A 15,955-nucleotide genomic window follows, 5' to 3' on the forward strand; every position below is an offset into this window, starting at 1 on the left:
CAGCTTAACATGGTTAGATCAAACGCATACATGTATATTACAATGCCTTGTATTGTTCATTATTTGCATATCAATTGTACATGTTTTAATTGAATTTGTGTATAAAAATATAACATCTATTGAAATAATCTTCGGGTGTCGTAGAAGAATGTGGAATGTACATGTAAGTCAAATGCTAATTGAATTGCTAATCAATTGAATAATTGATGTTTGTACTGGAAACTTGAGATTCGAGGGACCTTTGGTTTTACAATTTCCTATGGGCTGGCTACTATCACAGGGACTTGAGGGGAGGTCCAAATACATGTAGACTGTAACTAATTCTCAAGTACCCTAGGCTGTGGTTATTATATATTGTTAGTATTAGGACAGTCTATTGTTTATCGGCCGACTTCACCTCTGGTCTCCGAAAACCATATTGACTGATAAATAATGTGGATTTAGACACACCTTTACAATTAACGTGGTCCTAAATATATGTAAGCGTAGTACAAATTGTATATTTATGTTAGAAAGCGTTGAAAAATAGCTGACAGTTGCGAATCTGACGGCACATGACAGCGATGATACTCACTTACATGCTTTACTGAATCATGGCTAAATATAGCAATATCTCCTATAGTCTGTTTCAGAAAACTGACTACAGCATACCCCACTGCAATCAATGTATAATTTGTCGTCGCAATGACTTGGATTCGATAAATTATAAGTATTTACTTGATTTCAAGTGGTCTCTAGTATCAAATTGATTATTTGCTTTTTTATAATTGTTAATTATAGTTTACTCAATGGTACGGTGATAATATATTCATAGACTTTACTCTGATGGTGTATTTTTCAAATTTATGTATAACTTATTTGAAATAATGTATATATATATACTGGGCATACCCAGTCAGGTGAGCTTTATACCCGGTATGTGACGTCACAGAACTCACGTGACCAAAACAATACTATATTTGTATACATGCAAATAGAAACATTCAATACTTGACATTTTCCGAGCTGATTTTAAACAACAAGAAAGGTGAGTTTTAATCGTTCTTTAATGTGATGATGTCATACGTACGCTACATATGAAACATATAGGAAATTGTTATGTTAATTGTGATGCATGCATACAATGCTAAATTTGTACCTGTGTATTTAATAATTGTGGATGTGTTGTATAAAACGATATCAATAACATATTACATGGTATTGAGTGGTTTTACAACGGCAACTTTACAACAGTATCAGTTTGTGGTAATGGTAAAATGCATGTTCAATGTACTTTTTCGTTATGAAGAGTGCATAATACATCACCTTGATACAATGTCCCTTTCTCGTCTCTCTATAATAAACCCTCGATATATTGTCATTGTTGTCACTCTATTTTTAACTTTCATATAAAGCCTCGATTTTGTCACTCTACAGTAAAACTTTGATATAACGTCCCTCGTGTGTCTCTACAGTAAAACCTCGATATAATGTCCCTCGTGTGTCTACAGTAAAACCTCGATATAACGTCCCCCGTGTGCCACTCTACAGCAAAACCTCGATATAACGTCCCTCGTGTGTCACTCTACAGTAAAATATCGATATAACGGCCCTCGTGTGTCACTTTACAGTAAAACCTCGATATAACGTCCCTGGTGTGTCACTCTACAGTAAAACCTCGATATAACGTCCATCGTGTATCACTCTACAGTAAAACCTCGATATAACGTCCATCGTGTGTCACTCTACAGTAAAACCTCGATATAACGACCCTCGTGTGTCACTCTGCAGTAAAACCTCGATATAACGTCCCTCGTGTGTCACTCTACAGTAAAACCTTGATATAATGTTCCTCGTGTGTCACTCTACAGTAAAACCTCGCTATAACATCCCTCGTGTGTCTCTCTACAGTAAAACCTCGATATAACGTCCCTCGTGTGTCACTATAGAGAAAAAACCTCGATATAACGTCCCTGGTGTGTCACTCTACAGTAAAACCTCGACATAACGTCCCTCGTGTGTCTCTACAGTAAAACCTCGTTATAACATCCCTCGTGTGTCTCTCTACAGTAAAACTCGATATAACGTCCCTCGTGTGCAACTATACAGTCAAACCTCGATATAACGTCCCTGGTGTGCCAGTCTACAGTAAAACCTCGATATAACGTCCCTCGTGTGTCAATCTACAGTAAAACCTCGATATAACGTCCCTGGTGTGTCATTCTACAGCAAACCTTCGGTACAACGCCAACATTATCACATTACAATTAATCTTCATAATAATCAATATAAGTGCATACAGTAGCTTGTTTATATATATTGTGATGTAGTATGTAAGTGTATTTCAATAAAATACTATTTAAACTAAACAAAACAAAACAAAAACATGCCTTTTCTATATACAGCAAGGAACGTGTATTTCAACGTGACTGACGATATTTTTCTGTGCGACATACAAAAACATCTTGATGACCTGCTCTCCGTAGGCTTCATTTATACCACAGATTGATTAATTAGTTTTAAAATGAAATAAGATGAAATTTGAACAGTCGTAATTTCCTTTGTTCTTTTTTATTTCCAATTTCAGACCTTCCCTTGAATGAATCTTGCTTACGTAGACATGCATGCACAATCAGGTTCTCTCAGCTGTTGAAGTTTTGTCAGCTTAACTAATTTTTAATTCTGATTTTTGAACAGATACCTAAGAGAGATTGTATGGTAATAAACACTTATTTAAAAAAAAAGTTTTTTTTTTGGTCAAAATACTTAGGGGTGCATGGTATTTACTTATAAAAAATTCAACATTAATGCAAGATTAATTATTTTCATTATGGTAGTTAAGTTGTTCAGACTTTGAATAATTCGACCAAGTCGAATCATTATCATAACTGATCAAACACTGTGTTATCATAGAGGTGTGTCATAAACAAATATTCCCATAATGCAGAAGATAATGTCTCACACTTTGTTTCAATGATAGAGGCTAGTCCGAGTTTCCTCTATCCCCTAACGTCAAAAGTTAGACATTTTAAATTTTTACGGACATAATGTCTGGTGTTCTCTGATGATACTGCAAGTTGTCAAAATGTGTTTTAAGCTCGGACTAATTAACGGTTAATAACAATACGATTTTACAAATGTTCTTTTTGAGGAGACCAGCATTTATGTTTTATATAAGAGTTTCATCTATGTAAATATGGAAATATTACTTTTTATTTCTAGCACTTGCGTCTGAAACAAAAACAAAAACATTTTTTTTTAATTGCGCAAATATTTTGTTTATAATTATAGCTTAAAAAGTTTTTCTTTACGATTTACGAAATATCCATCTGAAGTAAATAATTTGAAAGAAGTCTCAAACTTAACTTTCTAAAACCTCGATATAACGTTTCTGGCGTCTACAGTAAAACCTCAATATAACGTCCCACGTATGTCACTCTACAGTAAAACCTCGATATAACGACCCTCGTGTGTCTACAGTAAAACCTCGATATAACGTCCTTCGTATGTCACTCTACAGTAAAACCTTGATATAACGTCCCTCATGTGTCACTCTACAGTAAAACCTCGATACAACGTCCATCGTGTGTCACTCTACAGTCAAACCTCGATATACCGTCCATCGTGTGTCACTCTACAGTAAAACCTCGATACAACGTCCATCGTGTGTCACTCTACAGTAAAACATCGATATAACGCCAACCATTTATCACATTACAATAAACTTTCATAATAATCAATATAATCTTAGCGCTTGATTTCCAATCCTACTGATAGATGTTATTGTATTGTGACGTAGTGTGTAAGTATATTTGATTAAAATATTGTTTAAACTAAACAAAACAATAACATGCCTTTCCTATATACGGCAAGGAACGTGTTTGTCAACGTGACTAAAGATATTCCTCATTGCGACAAACAATAAACAACTTGATGATATGGTTTTACATAGGCTTCATTTATGGATGGATTAATTAGTTTAAAATTAAATAAGATGAAATTTGAACAATCTTTATTTCCTCTCCATTTTTTGTAATCATACTTTTTGTTTTTCTTGGATTCCAATTAGATATAACGTCCCTGGTGTGTCACTCTACAGTAATACTCCGATATAACGTCCCTCGTGTGTCACTCTACAGTAAAACCTCGATATAATGTCCCTCGTGTGTCACTCTACAGTAAAACCTCGATATAACGTCCCTCGTGTGTCACTCTACAGCAAACCTTCGGTACAACGCCAACATTATCACCTTACAATTAATCTTCATAATAATCAATATAAGTGCATACAGTAGCTTGTTTATATATATTGTGATGTAATATGTAAGTGTTTTTCAATAAAATACTATTTAAACTAAACAAAACAAAACAAAAACATGCCTTTTCTATATACAGCAAGGAACGTGTATTTCAACGTGACTGACGATATTTTTCTGTGCGACATACAAAAACATCTTGATGACCTGCTTTTCCGTAGGCTTCATTTATACTACAGATTTATTAATTAGTTTTAAAATGAAATAAGATGAAATTTGAACAGTCGTAATTTCCTCTGTTCTTTTTTATTTCCAATTTCAGACCTTCCCTTGAATGAATATTGCTTACGTAGACATGCATGCACAATCAGGTTCTCTCAGCTGTTGAAGTTTTGTCAGCTTAACTAATTTTTAATTCTGATTTTTGAACAGATACCTAAGAGAGATTGTATGGTAATAAACACTTATTTAAAAAAAAGAAGTTTTTTTTGGTCAAAATACTTAGGGGTGCATGGTATTTACTTATAAAAAATTCAACATTAATGCAAGATTAATTATTTTCATTATGGTAGTTAAGTTGTTCAGACTTTGAATAATTCGACCAAGTCGAATCATTATCATAACTGATCAAACACTGTGTTATCATAGCGGTGTGTCATAAAAAAATACTCCCATAATGCAGAAAATAATGTCTCACACTTTGTTTCAATGATAGAGGCTAGTCCGAGTTTCCTCTGTCCCTAACGCCAAAAGTTAGACATTTTTAATTTTACGGACATAATGTCTGGTGTTCTCTGATGATACTGCAAGTTGTCAAAATGTGTTTTAAGCTCGGACTAATTAACGGCTAACAACAATACGATTTTACAAATGTTCTTTTTGAGGAGACCAGCATTTATGTTTTATATAAGTGTTTCATCTATGTAAATATGGAAATATTACTTTTTATTTCTAGCACTTGCGTCTGAAACAAAAACAAAATTTTTTTTTTTTTAATTGTGCAAATATTTTGTTTATAATTATAGCTTAAACAGTTTTTATTTACGAATTACGAAATATCCATCTGAAGTAAATAATTGAAAGAAGTCTCAAACTTAACTTTCTAACCCCCCCCCCCCCCCCCCCCCCCCCCCTGCCCCCAGCATTAACAAGATTGATAGGTCAACGTGTCAGAACTCTGCCCGCTGGCGACGAGGCGGATTTTAAACGATATCACACACACGTTTGTCCCTTTCGTATGACCCCCTCAAGCGGCCATTTAAAGGGTCCCTTTCTTTGACGTAAAACGGCAGTAACAATTGTAATCTACGTATCATTAAAATATTTATATACAGTAATTATTATTACACAATATTGCTCAAATTGTTCCGCCTTGAATAAAAAAAGAAGAAGAGAGAAATGTGTGTTTATATTAGATGCTTTGTGCATTGCGAACCATAGGCGAGGTGACTATAATAAATGTTTAAGGCCAAGCATTTGTAATTGTGTGTTTAATGTTTTTCACAATGATATGACAAATTTGCAAATCGATAATATATGTGAATGAATAGGCTATACACTATGTTGGTTTATGTGATTATGTGACCGACTTTATTTAATGTAATTTTTTACGATTCACGATAGCAAAAAACGTCCTCCAACTTAAGCGTAAGGTCACTCTACTAAGAAAAAGCCACAAGGAAAAGCTAAATTTATTTCTCGTCACTAGCTTTCCCTATAAAAAATTATTCCTAAACAAAATATGTGAAAAATAAATAGATTTATAAGTCAATGAATTACATTACAGAAACGCAGAATTGATTTTGTCTGGCCTCAAGTCGGCTCTCGCGCCAATCCCTATACCTCCCTTATAAAAGGAGATTATCAAGTGAAAAATCGTCCATCAAAAATAGGGTCACAGCTGCAGGCTCTTTTTGGCGTAATAGTATTCGGAACATCTCGGTGACTAGACACCTCTTCATATGTAAGTGCTTCGGCTTGTATGTTCCGAATGATCAGTATAAAAACAAAACGTGACTGTGCATGGGAGGCATACTATAACTGGACAACTTACTTCGTTGGATAAAACTTGCTGTTACGTGGTTTTACGTGAATTCATAGACTATATGTTAAAGTGCGTGTCTTGAGCTTCCTATTTCAAGCATGGTTCTTTTAAAACACCGGGCGGCATTCGCCGCCATTCCAAGAAACAAATCTTCGCGTAAACGGAAGTTTCATCGACCTGTGAAAGCGCGGGAACTTTCTAGTGACGGTGCATCATACGGCGGGATTCTACATCACAAAATCACCAGAAAAAGGGCATACCCTCTAACCCCTAAAAGGACACTCATGTCACGTGATCAGTGTGTAACCGCCTCGTGTGATGACGTTTGCTTACAAAATAAGGCACTCAACATTTCCCGCGAAATTGTTGGTGGAGCTGAATACACAAAAAATGGTGACGATGAAACTTTCGCACAATGCGAAAATGGACATCAAAGTAATTGTAGTTTGAATAAGTCTGAATTCGCAAGAAGTAAAAGACGCACATCTTCGTGTGATTTTGGAACGTCCCTCCCTAAAATAGGGAGGAGGAATAGAAGGCATAGCAGTGGTGAATTATATTGTGTTGATAACTGTTTTAGACTTCCACAACTTCCAAAGCTCCCACGGCAGCTCAAGGTACACCATAATGTATTATACTAGTATACTGCAAATTTCAGATTTTTGGGGGATTTTTTATTTTTGTGATTATGATTTAATTGGAAAATATGTGTTTCAGGTAAAGTAATTTTATTTTATTTTGTTTTAGCGAGACTGGGAGATTTTCAATGCACATTAAAACACGACGCTAGGCAGAAAGATGTCATACACAGTGTAACACTCATTAAAACATAACAGTTAATTTTCCATGGATATATTCTTCTTTTTTTTTTTAGAAGGTCACGTGATTTCTATTCTAATAGCCAAACGAATGGCTCGCAAAGACAGTATTACATAAACAAGAAAGATATGAGAACTAACCATTCACCTCCTTTGATGTTGGATATTGGAATCTCGATTCACGGGGTAATATTCTTACGAAAACAAAATTGTACAGTACATGTACATGTTCCTGCTTTAGCGTGTCACTAGGACAGTTGAAGTTAAAAATATTAAAAAGCGTAGGAACTTTTAAATTAGTATAAATATAATCTTTCTAAATATAAGTTTGATAACTTGTGCCCAATTCCCTTGTATATAATAAGATACAATAAAATATGTTTAAATCAATTTTTTTTTTCAACGTTTAGACCGCCAAAACCAATGAAGCGTGCTGAAGCCGGGGCGGCCCCGGGGCAGGTTCCTTCGTATGGAGCCGGGTACCAGACCCCTAGCTATCTACACAATCCTATCCGATCATACCAACAAAAGTCTATCGTAGAGGCCTATGTCCTCCATTTCACCCTTGGACTTCTGGGCGCCCATCACTTCTACCTCAACAGACCCGGATGGGGAATACTGTATTTCTTTACCTTTGGCCTAGTAGGGGTTGGCTACGTCATAGATTTATTCCGAATGCCAGTCCTAGTGAGGAACGCTAATGAACGGATTCAGGACCCGACCAAGCAAGGAAAACTCAGGATCGACGATGCTTATGTCCTCTGGTTCCCGTTTGGACTTCTTGGTAAGAATTAAACCGAAAAATTATTAGGTAATATTCGAGTAATTTATTTTACTGAGGATTATATATGGTTTGGTTGACCACGATTTTGATATTTTATTTCTCCTATAACATAATATAGGAATAAATGACGTCACGCTGCATTAGGTAATTTTCAAGGTGAAAATAAAGACAACATTCCTTTTAAGTTATGGGGGAATATCACATTATTGTTTCGTTTTACCAATGCATGTATATTCATTTTGTCGGACAAAGTCACGATACAAGTACATAACGGAAACATTTTGAAAAAAACAAAAATGAAAAAAAAAAAAAAATTGATTGATGATAAATAGATGTAGTTGTTTATCTCGTTTTATGTAGAAAATTCCTTTTACATGTTTTGTATGGATGTTGGTCGTTATATTTTTTCAGGATTCCATCATTTCTACTTAAGGAACTATTCACTCGGAGTTCTCTACTTTTTCTCGTTTGGACTGTTTGGAATCGGCTGGCTCATCGATCTTTGTTTGATTCCAAAATACGTCAAAGAAGGCAACTCGGAAACACGTGACCCAGGGGAAAGGTCAACGAGTAAGGCTATGATCTTCGCCATTTCTCCACTTGGAGTCTTTGGCGGTCAGCATTTTTATTTAAACCGTTATCTATTCGGATTCTGTTACTTCTTTACGTTCGGACTAATGGGAATCGGTTATATTGTTGACTGGTTCCGAACGCCAACTCTTGTGAAACGTTACAACGAGAACCGGAAGTCGACGGATGTCCGAGCCAAGCGTTATGTTGACGACGCATATCTTCTTTGGTTTCCATTCGGTATTCTTGGATTTCATCACTTCTACCTCAATCGTCCAGGATGGGGATTTCTCTATCTCTTTACCTTCGGACTCCTCGGGGTTGGCTGGCTTATAGACGTATGTAGAATCCCAGGCCTGGTAAAGGATTTTAACAGAATTAGCGAGGAACGTCAAAGCATTAGAACAATCCATGGGCCACACGGGGCACCAATTATAGTAGGAAATGGCCAACAGGGCCCGTATGTGCAGACGGCAGTGGGTAAGCATGGATAAGATTTTTCACCATGATTCATTCACAGGGACAATTGTAATGCTATATGATATAATACACGAAAAATGCATGTAAAACTGTCTTTATATCATAAATATATTTCTCGCTAGTTTTATCATAAAATCCTGTATACACAATGCATGCAAATGTGATTAATTTTGAACAAAATATTACATAAATATGCAGATAGCACTATCATTTGCATTGAATGTAATGAAATATTATTTAACATTTTATGTCAATTCGTGTCCTACATACTTTATGAGTAAACCGCTAGGGTTGTCTCCCTTCGCATGTGGACAAAAGACTTTACAAACACCAGGTAGCAGCTTACATGCTCCTTTTCCTTTGATCGTACGAACCCATTTACCCTAAATCTGATTAAAACACATCTCTTCTACCACTTCTTCTACCATATAGTGACCACCTTCAACCAGTTGAAGATTTTGTCACTTGAGGGGTTTGGTTTTACATGTGACAGACTATGTTTATACATAATAAATATAATATGTTATGAAGAAAAACATACAAACTGGCTAGTGTTTTTTCTCTTCAGTACTAAGAGAGATATATTTCAATTGATGGTTTACCCTGTGAATGTTTTTGTTAAAAACATTTAAAAAAGTTTATCGTCATATTTTTATCAATTAAAGTCGGCCATCGTTACCAAAGACTTTGAAAAACATTGATGCATGTACAATGTATATACTTGAGGAAGACCCATACATAGATGGAATCCACACCTCCCATGGTTCTTTGCGAAGGTTGCATGAAGCAAACCGCAATGCATTGCGGGAAATATTTAGAGTAATTGTTATATAAATCTCAGGTCCATGTTTTTGTTTCTTTTCAAATTCAAATATCATAATTTCAATTTCAGGACCCACGACAGTCAGACTGAATTTTGAACCTCCCTCAGCACTGCCCTCTGGTGGAGGAGTAACGTCCCCTGGTTATTACGCCTCGGGAGGCTACCAGAGCGCACCGACATACCCTGTACAACAAGGATACCCGGTACAACAGGGATACCCACCGCAACAAGGATATCCCCAGCAACAGGGATTCCCCCAGCAACAGGGATTCCCCCAGCAACAGGGATTTCCCCAGCAACAGGGATTCCCCCAGCAACCTGGATATCCGCCTCAACAACAACCTGGGCTTTCTACAGGTATTTTTGTTTTACACAAAATAATTCATGTTTGTCATTCAGGTATACGTTTTGTCTGACCTTTCGATTTAAATTTTAGAATCAATGAACATTACATTATCATAACGAACTGATTATCCTTTCAGCAGGACACAATTATTAAGTTTGAACTGTGAAGTAGCAGTAAAAATGCCATTTTGGCCTAATGGAGAATCTGACAGTTTGCTACCATTCTTGACTTCTTGATGCAATTTTTAGCTTAAATAAGCTTGCATTTATTATATTTTTGTATTTTAATGAGCGTTTGGATTATTTTAAATTTGGAACTTAATTAAAATTTTCTTGTGTTTAAGGTTTTGGCGGTCGCATTGAAAGCCCTCCCCCTTATACGGAAACCAGCAACGAAGCTGCACCGTTGCCGAAAAAGGACTGAAGGACTTGTCCATTGGCCATCTTGAACATTCGACTCATTTCTTGAAGAAATGATTGGAAAGCAACCGTCATAACCATATGATATATGACAAATGTCCTCAGTTTCATAAAACTTCAACTGCTGTGATGATATTATCAACGAGATATTTTGCGCTGCTTAATTTTGCATCATTAACATGTTATTGAACAGGACAGTCCACTTATTCAATTATGAATATTCATACGTCTTGTCGCTTCCTGGTATCCGTATTTTTCAGTGGTCAGTCCATAATTCAGTATTCTATATGTATAAACCTTAGAGTTTATTAATATTCATCAGCCTGCATGTCTTCTTAAGTTTTTCAAATTGTGTAAAAACCAGACATGCCATGTGTTCCTTTATCGGGTTCGTACCAGTTGTACCAAATAGGTACGGTATCATATAATGAAACTCAAGTAAATCTCAAGTAATTTTTCCAAGATGGCGGCCGTCGTTCGCTTAAAACAAGAAAAACCGATTATTTTCCTTCACACCTGAATAGTTCTGTCAAATATTAAAATATTTAATTTCATCGAAAATGGAGAGTCCCTGTCTCGTTTTAAACAAATATGACATTTGCATGTCTAAACTGAAGAATCCCAGTTCCGCCATCTTGTGTCCAAGTGGTGCGTTTGAAAACATAATCCAGGAGAACCGGTTCGGTTATGCAGGTACAGTGCGTTCCATTCGAAGTACAGTAGATTTGTACCGGTACAACTGACACGAATACGATAAAGGAAGGCATGGATAGTTTTTCATGGATCTGTGATCTTTTTGTTTGAAGTCCATATTTCAATCTCAAGAATCTTCAAGGTCTTCAAGAATGCATTGCAGGCACCTGTATTTGCGCAAGGAACCTTATAAGGGATTGGGTCTGCAATATCTAAAGTCTAGTTCACGGTTAGGAGATTGCGGTGGGTTCACATGGTTTACAAGCGCGTCTCTCACCTAGATGGCCGGGATTACATTCCCCGATATGAGGGCAATTTAATTGGGGTTTCTTTGGGTACTCGAGTATCCTTCCACATTAAGACCCTAATCTGCGGGTCGCCTTCTAGAAAAAAAGATTAATTGGTAATAAACCATTGTTGTGAATTAAAAAAAAAAATTAAATTTTTGATCAACCAATTCTTATATGAACAATACGTAAACAAACTTTATTGACAAATTTTAAAGTACACAAATCCATTTTTTCACAAACGTTTTCATTTTTTCATAGCTATAGCGACAACCTAACTATAAAGCCACATTTTCACTAGAAGAATGATGGCAGTATAATGAGGTTTTAGAGTGTTGTTGATGTAGAGTTATTTGCATATAATGTATAGCATATTATTAGAAATTGAATGGCTGGAGCACGTCAACATTATCAAGACGTGATAAAATTTTGCAAATCACAGGAAGTGACCGTATACGGAAGTACATAATCAGGCATGCGTACTAATAATCATTTTGTGTGTTGGTTGTGCCGTATGTTTTTATTATTAAATGTTTGTTTTAATCAGGGTATATATTTACAAAATAAAGACGTTTTTGTTGAAAACAATGTCTGCTCTTTTTATTGAAAATGTTTAACTCTATTGAGTCAACGATGTCAAAAAGGGTGCAAAATTGCCTTCGGCTAAGCTCGGCTGATTTCGGTAACCGAGTTATAACGAGTGGTAAAAATAAAAAAAAAAAAATTACATGTAATAACCTCTATCTTCTTTGACCGATGAAACTTGACATTTTGATTTAAATAGATGCTATCGAAACATCCATCTTCGGAATCTAAATGTCGTGATTAATTCTAAGGCTTGAATTCGCTTGCATCTCTAAATAAACGTTTAACTACTTACATGAAGTACAGTTTAAAATTACTTAATGTTTGGCAACTGACATTGAAATTTATAGCGAATTTAAGATATCTTTAAATGTAATGGAAACCATTCCAAAAGAAATATACGAGAAATATCTAAGCCATGAGGTACCAAAGGTATACATATATACATTTGTATCTTTTAAAAAAAACAACAAAGTAATATTTAATTTTAAAACAAATTCATAAAAATTATTGGTTAAAGCACATGATCGGGACGAAATGAGATTTACAAAAATATATTCAGGGTATATATTTAAGATATATCATAGAATATACATCTCTTAGTGTACTGTATTAGATATTTATTTTGTGTATGAAATGTTCAAATATTTTGTAATGTTTTATAATTTTTTGAAATTGATCCTGAATACTATTTCATATTCTTGTCGTTTCACCAATCAATCTCGATTGCAACACAGTTCGGCAAATAGGTTATCCGCAAGTATCCTTAGTGTATACGTCACTTACTCCCGATAAGATAGGTGATCCGGTTCCACTCCATACATAAAGTATCTATATGATAATATCCCACCTAATGCAAACAGCAGATACCAAACATACGTCACAGTGACGTAGAGCTGCGCATATCAAGGAGGTCGAGCCCCGGATTTCCCGAGAAATCTAAATATATCGTATTGCTATAAATATCGATAGGATTGATCAAACAGCACAGGGACTAGACAGTCATGGTTCGTATGTTTCTAATATAAGCACCATATACATACGTACGGACAATGGGATCGCATCCTGTTTGCCACGCCCCTGTGATAGGAGGAGAAGGAAGTTTGGAGGGGCATGGTCAGTCCTTAGGGGAACCGACCGGCTCATACCTCTGGAATATCACGTGATCTATAAACCAATATATATAATCAAGTTTCACATACATTGATTGATTAAGTTCAGGGATCAAAGTCAAGGTCATTAGACATTTTCAACCTTTGGGATATTTTTAATGAAGAAAGTCAGGATGGGGGACCAACTTCACATGGGAGACTTACGTCACACAACGGGAATATGACACACCAAAACGACTGGAAAACAGCCCATGCCGGCGTACACTTGTACATAAAAAACCTACAGCTTTAAGTGATACTCGATTTTAACACAGTGGCTTGTCTAGTCTTGTGTTAAAAATAGTCAGAAATATCCATATATTGAGACAAGGAAAGCATCGCCATAGATGTTATTTTCAAAGTTATGTTTTTCGTACAGAATCTCCACTTACCTATACAATCCTACTACCTATCTCTTCAGAAGACTAGATTTAATCATGACATGCGATTATATTTCAAGGCTCCCAAAATTGCCTTACGAGAGCATTACGGAGACAGCCCTTTAAAAAACATACAAAGAACCCTCTAGAAAACATATACAAAGATGGCCATTTCAAACATTTGTAAAGGGGTCTCTTTAAAGTATATACATAAAGGAGTCTCTTAAAGCAAAAATCTTTTAGACTTAACTCACTCTCCATAGTTAAGCGAGTTTGATTAATGTGTTAAAAATAGTCAGAAATATCCATATATTGAGACAAGGAAAGCATCGCCATAGATGTTATTTTCAAAGTTATGTTTTTCGTACAGAATCTCCACTTACCTATACAATCCTACTACCTATCTCTTCAGAAGACTAGATTTAATCATGACATGCGATTATATTTCAAGGCTCCCAAAATTGCCTTACGAGAGCATTACGGAGACAGCCCTTTAAAAAACATACAAAGAACCCTCTAGAAAACATATACAAAGATGGCCATTTCAAACATTTGTAAAGGGGTCTCTTTAAAGTATATACATAAAGGAGTCTCTTAAAGCAAAAATCTTTTAGACTTAACTCACTCTCCATAGTTAAGCGAGTTTGATTAATGACCCCCCCCCCAATCGCCTTCCTCTTACAACCACATCCCTTGACGCAACACAATCGCTTTAGGCTGATCCTGCGTGAAATACCTGGCAAAAAGACAAATAATGTTTAGTTTAACAACTGTTGGTAGAAAAAAGGAAATAATTATAATCACTTATTAAACATATTTCAGTTGATAAAAAGTTCACATCCGTTGTACTGATTATCTTCAAGCTACATATAGTTATTATAATACATATTCTATTCGTCGTCGAGATCTCTTTTCAACTGCTTGTACTTAAAACACTTTTACAATCTTTATCCCGTGTGATGTATGCTAATCTGTCTATAAGGTAAGGTATTATCATATTATGCCTGCATCACAGGGACTTGAAATGTTGTTACGGTCGAGGTGTATTTAAACCTAATTCTCATTATGGGGCGTTCTTACGATTACGCGGGCTTTACTTTCTTTGATTTATTTTGTTTAACGTCCTATTAACAGCCAGGGTCATTTAAGGACGTGCCAGGTTTTGGAGGAAAACCGGAGTACCCGGAGAAAAACCAATGGCCTACGGTTAGTACCTGGCAACTGCCCCACGTAGGTTTCGAACTCGCAACCCAGAGGTGGATGGCTATAGAGTCAAAGTGTCGAGACACCTTAACCTTGGCCAAGTGGTTAAGGTTTATCCTGTGCACGACGCTCGATTTTGATTAGAAATTGTATTAGATTATTTTCCAAATGGAAGTTTTAAGATCTACGATGATAACTGAAATATGTATGCCTAGTTTTTTCAAGCTGAATAAATGGATTAAAAAAGAAAAAAGAAAAAAGGTGTTCCGACGCTTTTTTACTAGGACGACCTCTGGGTTGCGAGTTCGAAACCTACGTAGGGCAGTTGCCAGGTACTGACCGTAGGTTGGTGGTTTTTCTCCGGGTACTTTCCTCCACCTCGAAAACCTGGCACGTCCTTAAATGACACTGGCTGTTAATAGGACGTCAAACAGAAATAAAAAAAAAAAAAAAACTTTAAATGTGATTTCTAATACGATTACACCTCTCTCATAAAACAAGCCTTTATTCATCACAAGTTGGTTTCATCGAGCCCTCGCCATCTTAGATAGTCTAAAAATGTTATAAAGTTATACACATTGGCCAAATATACCTTGACTGTAACACATTCTTAGGAGCCTATGAGCGGCATCGAGCTCGGTCATAGTAAAGACATTAGCAACCTTTATATCCAGTGAAAGGATTCGAAAGATATAGCACGACTTTATGACAGGTCATATAAGACATTGTGTGTGTTTATTTATGTAAATAAAATGTTAATTTCCTTTTAGATTTTCAACCCACTGTCTGGTATCAATACATGTAACTTTCATAAAAACACGTGTTTTCACTTTCCAGTTGTAGAAACATTTAAGTACGTCGATATTGGAGAAGAAGAAGAAGAAGAAGAAGAAGAAGAAGAATGATAACAAGGAAAAATATATTTTTTATTATCTAGAATAAAGGGTTGTCATTTTTCTATCGCAAAATACTTTAATTTATCGCAACGATTTTCTTTTCTCTTTTTGTCATTAAACTAACGTATACCACTAAGTCTGTACGTCATTAATTACTTATGTCCAATCGATAATTATAACTTATGTGCTGTAAAATACCGCAATTCATCTTATTTTTGTGGAGATTTATTTCAAATAAAAA

General features: G+C 35.7%; 1 protein-coding gene across 2 annotated transcripts; it reads left to right on the forward strand.

Moving 5' to 3' along the window:
* Positions 1 to 910: 910 nt before the first annotated feature.
* On the forward strand, positions 911 to 12,084 carry LOC117338883. Of its 2 annotated transcripts, none has more exons than XM_033900250.1 (5): positions 911 to 1,027; positions 7,508 to 7,881; positions 8,293 to 8,931; positions 9,824 to 10,111; positions 10,444 to 12,084. In XM_033900250.1, the coding sequence occupies exons 2-5, from the start codon at positions 7,521 to 7,523 to the stop codon at positions 10,521 to 10,523; spliced, it is 1,368 nt and encodes a 455-aa protein (XP_033756141.1). In that variant the 5' UTR covers positions 911 to 1,027; positions 7,508 to 7,520; the 3' UTR covers positions 10,524 to 12,084. The 2 variants fall into 2 exon arrangements, with proteins under 2 accessions (XP_033756141.1, XP_033756149.1); XM_033900258.1 differs by lacking the exon at positions 911 to 1,027 and adding an exon at positions 7,168 to 7,283.
* Positions 12,085 to 15,955: the final 3,871 nt, after the last annotated feature.

The sequence above is a fragment of the Pecten maximus genome, chromosome 1 (assembly GCF_902652985.1).
Source record: "Pecten maximus chromosome 1, xPecMax1.1, whole genome shotgun sequence".
NCBI classification, from domain to species: Eukaryota; Metazoa; Mollusca; class Bivalvia; order Pectinida; family Pectinidae; genus Pecten; species Pecten maximus.